Here is a 6000-nt window from a genome sequence, read left to right as displayed (position 1 = left end):
GGTATTGATCACACATAATGTGGAGATATAACCTGCTTGGCCATTTACTGGAAACACTGGCCCTTTAAGGGGGTTATCCAGGAATACCAAAGCTGATTTCTTCAAAAACGGCACCACACCTGTCTTCAGGTTGTGTGTGGTATTGCAGCACAGTAATACCACACCCAACCTGAACACGGACATGATCATTTCTAAATAGAAATTCTATATTCCTTAACATGGATAGGCTATAACACTGGAAGACGAGTTCAGATGTATATGAGAAACATTGGGTAAGAGCAAAAACCGAATCACTGGGTTGGATAAACATTGCTTGGTCAGACAAAGCCAGACGTCTGTAGCACCATGCTAATAGGAGGATGTAAAAGCAGTATGGAACAATGAACCCTTTCTGTCAGGTGACAACAGTTCACAATGGTGATGTGGGAATTTTTTTGGGGGCACACACTGGATCCTTGATACCTGTAAATGGATGTTTAGACAGTATGGCATGGATTGTAGCAACCAGATTCTTCCAGTCATGGCAGCCGTTTACCGTATAAAAAGAGGACACCTTCAGCAGGACGATGCACCATGCCACAAGGGTCATACTGTCATGGATTGGTTCCAGGAACATGATTGGGAGTCTCCTTACTTCCCTGGCCATCACAGCCTGTTGATCTTAATCCTTTAGAACATCTCAGGGATGAGGTAGAATGGACTGTTAGGGCATGTCAGTACTATACCACCATCTGATTGAAACTATCCTGTCCTCATGGGCCAATATTCCTGCAGAACTATTTCTACAGGTCATAGCGGAAGACATGCCATGACGACTTGCTGCAGGCCAAAGAAGGTTGACACGCTACTAGATCAATGTCTATAATAAATTGGCCGATCAGGATATAAAATAGTCAGGTCCATAAATATTGGGACATTGACACAATTCGAACATTTTTGGCTCTATACACCACCACAATGGATTTGAATTGAAACCAACAAGATGTGCTTTAACCGCAGATAGCTTTAATTTGAGGTTATTTACATCCAAATCAGGTGAATGGTGTAGGAATTACAAAAGTTTGTATATGTGCCTTCCACTTGTTAAAGGACCAAAAGTAATAGGACAATTGGCTTCTCAGTAGTTCCATGGCCATGTCTGTGTTATTCCTTCTCTATCCCAATTACAACAGATAAAAGGTCCAGAGTTCATTTCAAGTGTGCTATTTACATTTGGAACCTGTTGCTATCAACTCTCAAGATGAGATCCAAAGAGCTGTCACTATCAGTGAAGCAAGCAATCATTAGGCTGAAAAAACAAACCCATCAGAGAGATGACCAAAAGATTAGGCGAGGCCAAAACAACTGTTAGGAATATTCTTAAAAAGAAGGAACGCACTGATGACCTCAGCAACAACAAAAGACCCAGAAGACCAAGGAAAACAACAACAGTTGGCCAAATCAAGACACTCTCCAGGCGGTAGGTGTATGTGTGTCAAAGTCAACAATCAAGAGAAGACTTCACCAGAGTGAATACAGAGGATTCACCACAAGATGTAAACCATTGGGGAGCCTTAAAAACAGTAAGGACAGATTAGTTTGCCAAACAACATTAAAAAAAAGCCTTCACAGTTCTGGAACAACATTCTACGGACAGATGAGACCAAGATCAACTTGTACCAGAGTGATGGGAAGAGAAGAGTATGAAGAAGGAACTGCTCATGATCCTAAGCATACCACCTCATCAGTGAAGCATGGTGGTGGTGGTAGCATCATGGCATAGTGGGCATGTATGGCTGCCAATGTAGAAGACAGTTGCAGTAGAGGCCTGGCAGAACATCACCAGGGATAAAACCCAGCAATGTTTGCTGATGTCTATGCGTTCCAGACTTCAGGCTGTAATTGACTGTAAAGGATTTGCAACCAAGTATTAAAAAGTGAAAGTTTGATTTATGATTATTATTCTGTCCCATTACTTTTGGTTCCTTAACAAGTGGGCACATATGCAACTGTTGTAATTCCTACACCGTTCATCTGATTTGGATGGAAATATCCTCAAATTAAAGCTGACAATCTGCACATCTTGTTCGTTTAATTTCAAATCCATTGTGGTGGTGTAGAGAGCCAAAAATGTTAGAATTGCGTAGATGTCCCAATATTTATGGACCTGACTGTATATCTAGTTTGACAGTGATACCTCAAGACAAACAGGTAAACAGGGCTGTCTATGTTCCCCATCAGGAGCACAAATAGGTCCTTAAAATTGGATTATATAAATGTATTAGTAATTAAGAATTCATTGGCACATATTAAGTCCATAAAAGTGCTATAGTGAGAGAACCCAAGAAAACATCAGTCCCGGGACTACATTTAAACAGCTGTCATAGCATATTTCCCATGCATCCTACAAACACTGCAGTTTACTGTGCATCTATTGAGGATTTACATAATAATGCAATGTATTGCAAATAAAGAGCCCTGGGGAAAACAACCTGCAATACATAGTTGTATCCTAAAATATAGGTATTAAAAAGATATCAAAGATTAACGGAGCCATTAAAATGACTTTATAAAATAGTGCCTTAGAAATGATGGAAGAGAAAACTCGGCTACGATGCTCAGAAGTGGAGGGACAGGCAGTGTTTCACAACCGAAATCAAGTGACCTTAACATAAATGACTGAATTCTTTTTTTTCCATTTTACAATCCGGTTTTAAGAATTTTTCATACAACAGTCATGTTAGACCATGTAATTCTGCACAAAATTGCCTGCAATCTTGTACACTGCACTCGAGGGCCATGCATGCCCTGTACACCACTGTTATTCCAGGACTAACTTTACCCTATACACTACTCGCAATCACGTGATCCCACAAGCAGCGTCCTGAAGAACTCTGGATCCTGCACACTAATCTAGGTGCTAAATTATGTTGTACTGTGTTAAGATGAGTCTTGCAAAAGCTGCACCATTTTATATATAGCTTATTTGAAGTCATGCAGCCCTTTGGCTACCGATCATCTTTATGTTGTGGCTGGTGATGCATTGTCTACATATCCTTCTGGAGAAAGGCACTTGATTACTGAGAATTCACCTCCAGTGCACCAAGACCTGCAAAATATTACAAAAAAGAAAAGTCACTTCTACTGGGAGCTGTTACATCATAATGTTATCAAAATGATTAAAAAAAAAAAATAAACACTATAAAAGAGGCATCTGTATGAGATTTATAGTAAGATGCAAGGTCCTATTCACATGCAGCACACTGTGGCTTACGGTCTTCATGAATACAGTGAGCTCATGTATGGGTTTGCTGTATTACTTCTAATTTAAAGGGAAACTGACAGCCGGATCACCTGCACTTACCTGAATATACAGGTATATAGTGTGGGTGATCATCTTTAAAAAGCAGTTTCCTATCCATTGGGTCCTGCTCTCTCCTCCCCTGTCATCAATATGCATCTGATCTTCACTCCCATGTCAGCTGGGCGCAGGAGGAGAGAGCAGGATGGGAAACAACTTGGAGAAAACACAGGAGCCGCCATCATTGTGCAGAACTGAAAATTAGCATATCAGTATATAAGGAAGACGATATCTCAAGAATGCTTAATGAATGTATCGGAACCAGGTAAAAAGGTTTTAAAGGGCATCATCATGCACTATAAAGCCTGTATATTTGGGTTAGTGTGGGTGATCCTGCTGTCAGTTTTCCGTAAAATGCGCTTTCTGAGCATGGAGGCATTTACCTCCAGATACAGTAAAAATGAAGCTATACTCTCTTGCCTCAATCCCCTGCCATTGCCACTTGGCCCAGTTCCTGCATAAACAAAATGTCACAAAAACCAGAAAGAAGAGGACAGCAGTTGGGTCCAGGCACAATGGCAGCAGCACGGGGATGGAGGCATGCGAGTATGGCTTCTTTTCACTGAGGCCCTCAGGCATTAAAAATACCTCCTGGCCCAGAAATCCCTCTATAATTAGAAAAGCAATTGCATAATCTTACATGGCTTTGGACATTAGACACATAGCAGACTTCTACTTACAAAATGCTGCACTTACACAAGATCTCTCACTAAGTCAGCTACCTTTAAGTTTGTCTAAATCCCAGTGACCATTTATCTATGTCTTTTCCTTCAGCAGGCACAGTAAAACATATGTATAATTACAAGTTGTCCACTTATATGAACAGCCAACCATTCAATGTATGATGAATCTGGATCTGCTCTCGTCTTTGTTTATCGGGGAAGGAGGCTTCAGGGGTCCTTTCTATAATGTGTACATGTCCTAACAGGTTTTCATTATGAGACAATCCATTTAAATAGGCCATTTACTATTTGCAACAGATCTACTTCAATTACAATTAAATCAATATTTATTTTGCACAAAACCATTTCCAGATTTATAGCTGAATTCTGCTGCATTGAAGAACTTGTTAGAATCACCTGAACATTCATCTTTACAATCATTTTATCTTGTCTCATTCTCCTGTCCCTTCTACTTGTGCTGCCATAGATGTGATCACTTCAGCTTGCGGTACACAGCACTCATCTAGACGTGCTCTCTTTGCGTCTGGTTCTTTTTGGGCCTCTCGATCAACAGCACTGGACAGAGAAACAGGGAGAGAGGTGCTCGCCTGAGCAGCAAGAAGCTGCAGTGGGTTGGTAAGAGCTGCAGAAAGCAAGATTAACAAAGAATGTATTACATATTATTCTGGAGTAACAGGCTTATCACTTTAGTTATACAAGGCAGGAGCACCCATATTTCCTATATAGGCAATTCATGAATCCCCACGTTTTTTTGTATTTTTTTGCATGGTTGCTGTTAATAAACACACATCCTGTTCCTCTAAAGCTTGTTTAACCCCTTAAGGACGTAGGGAGTACGGGTACGTGTACCTGCACGCCCTGATCTCCGCTCATGAGAATGGTTTAAACCCTGTTAGCGGGAACGGGTTAAGCCCTGTGGGTCCCGGTTGCTAAGGGCAGCCAGGACTCACTGCTAATGCTGGGCACCGCCAATCGGCCCGATGCCCAGCATTAACCCTTTAGACACAGCAATCAAAGATAATCGTGGCGTCTAAATTGAAAGTGAAACTATCCCGACAGCTCAGCGGAGCCGATTGGGACTATCGCTACAGAATTGCGATGTCCCGATCAGCTTACTGGACGATGGGAGGGTCCTCACCTGCCTCCTCGTCGTCAGATCGGTGATCTACTGCTCCATGCCTGGCTGCTCGCAGCAGGCTAGAGCAGCAGAGCGCCTGTTACACTGATCAATGCTATGCAGTGGCATAGAACTGATCAGTGTATACAATCAGAAGATTGCATGTTTCATGAAAAAAAAAAGTTTTACACTTTTTTTTTTTTTTTACTACAAGTCCATTAACCCCTTCCCTATGAAAAGTTTAAATCACCCCCCTTTTCCCATTTTTTTTAAAATAAAATAATGTAATAAAGAATAAAAATAATCATATGTGGTACCGTCGCGTGCGTAAATGGCCGAACTATTAAAATATAAGGTTAGCTAATCCACACAGTTGATGGCTTACATGTAAAAAAAAAAAAAACACCAAAGTCCGAAACTGTGCATTTTTGGTCACTTCATATACCATAAAAATATTAATAAAAATCGATCAAAAAGTCCCATCAAAACAAAAATGGTACCTATAAAAACTACAGATGACGGCGCAAAAAATGAGGCCTTTATGGGTCTGTAGGTGCAAAATTGAAAGTGTTATGATTTTTAGAAGGGAATGAGGAAAAAACGAAAATGCAAAAATGAAAATTTGCATAGTCCTTAAGGTGAAAATAGGCTGAGTCCCTAAGGGGTTAACACATGAAAATTCCAATCTGCTTAACCAGATTTCTACCTAAGAAATGCAGCTGTTATACAATGAAGAGACGTAAAACTGTATGAGGGGAATTTACTAATCCTTTACCTACGGCTGGGATTGTCAAGTTGTCTTAAATTTTTGCCCAAACCTGTCACTGCTCATAAATTTATGACTTTTGTAAAAATCTCAA

At 40.6% G+C, this 6000-nt stretch overlaps 1 protein-coding gene across 2 annotated transcripts in view; it reads right to left on the bottom strand.

The window, feature by feature from the left end:
- Positions 1 to 2046: 2046 nt before the first annotated feature.
- The window catches only part of FOXK1 (forkhead box K1), an 82021-nt gene continuing 78067 nt past the window's right edge, over positions 2047 to 6000 (bottom strand). Inside the window, exons 9-10 of one of the 2 annotated variants that reach the window (XM_056537046.1) lie at positions 4420 to 4645; positions 2047 to 3088 (exon numbers count right to left, since the gene is read on the bottom strand). In XM_056537046.1, coding sequence (XP_056393021.1) covers positions 4455 to 4645 — 191 coding nt within the window. In that variant the 3' untranslated portion in view covers positions 2047 to 3088; positions 4420 to 4454. The remainder of the gene's footprint in view (positions 3089 to 4419; positions 4646 to 6000) is intronic. The other variant, XM_056537044.1, reaches the window with a different exon arrangement.

Source organism: Hyla sarda, chromosome 8 (genome assembly GCF_029499605.1).
Source record: "Hyla sarda isolate aHylSar1 chromosome 8, aHylSar1.hap1, whole genome shotgun sequence".
In the NCBI taxonomy this organism is placed as follows: domain Eukaryota; kingdom Metazoa; phylum Chordata; class Amphibia; order Anura; family Hylidae; genus Hyla; species Hyla sarda.
The sequence above is the reverse complement of the archived record's forward strand: the minus strand, read 5'-3'. Positions and strand labels throughout refer to the sequence as shown.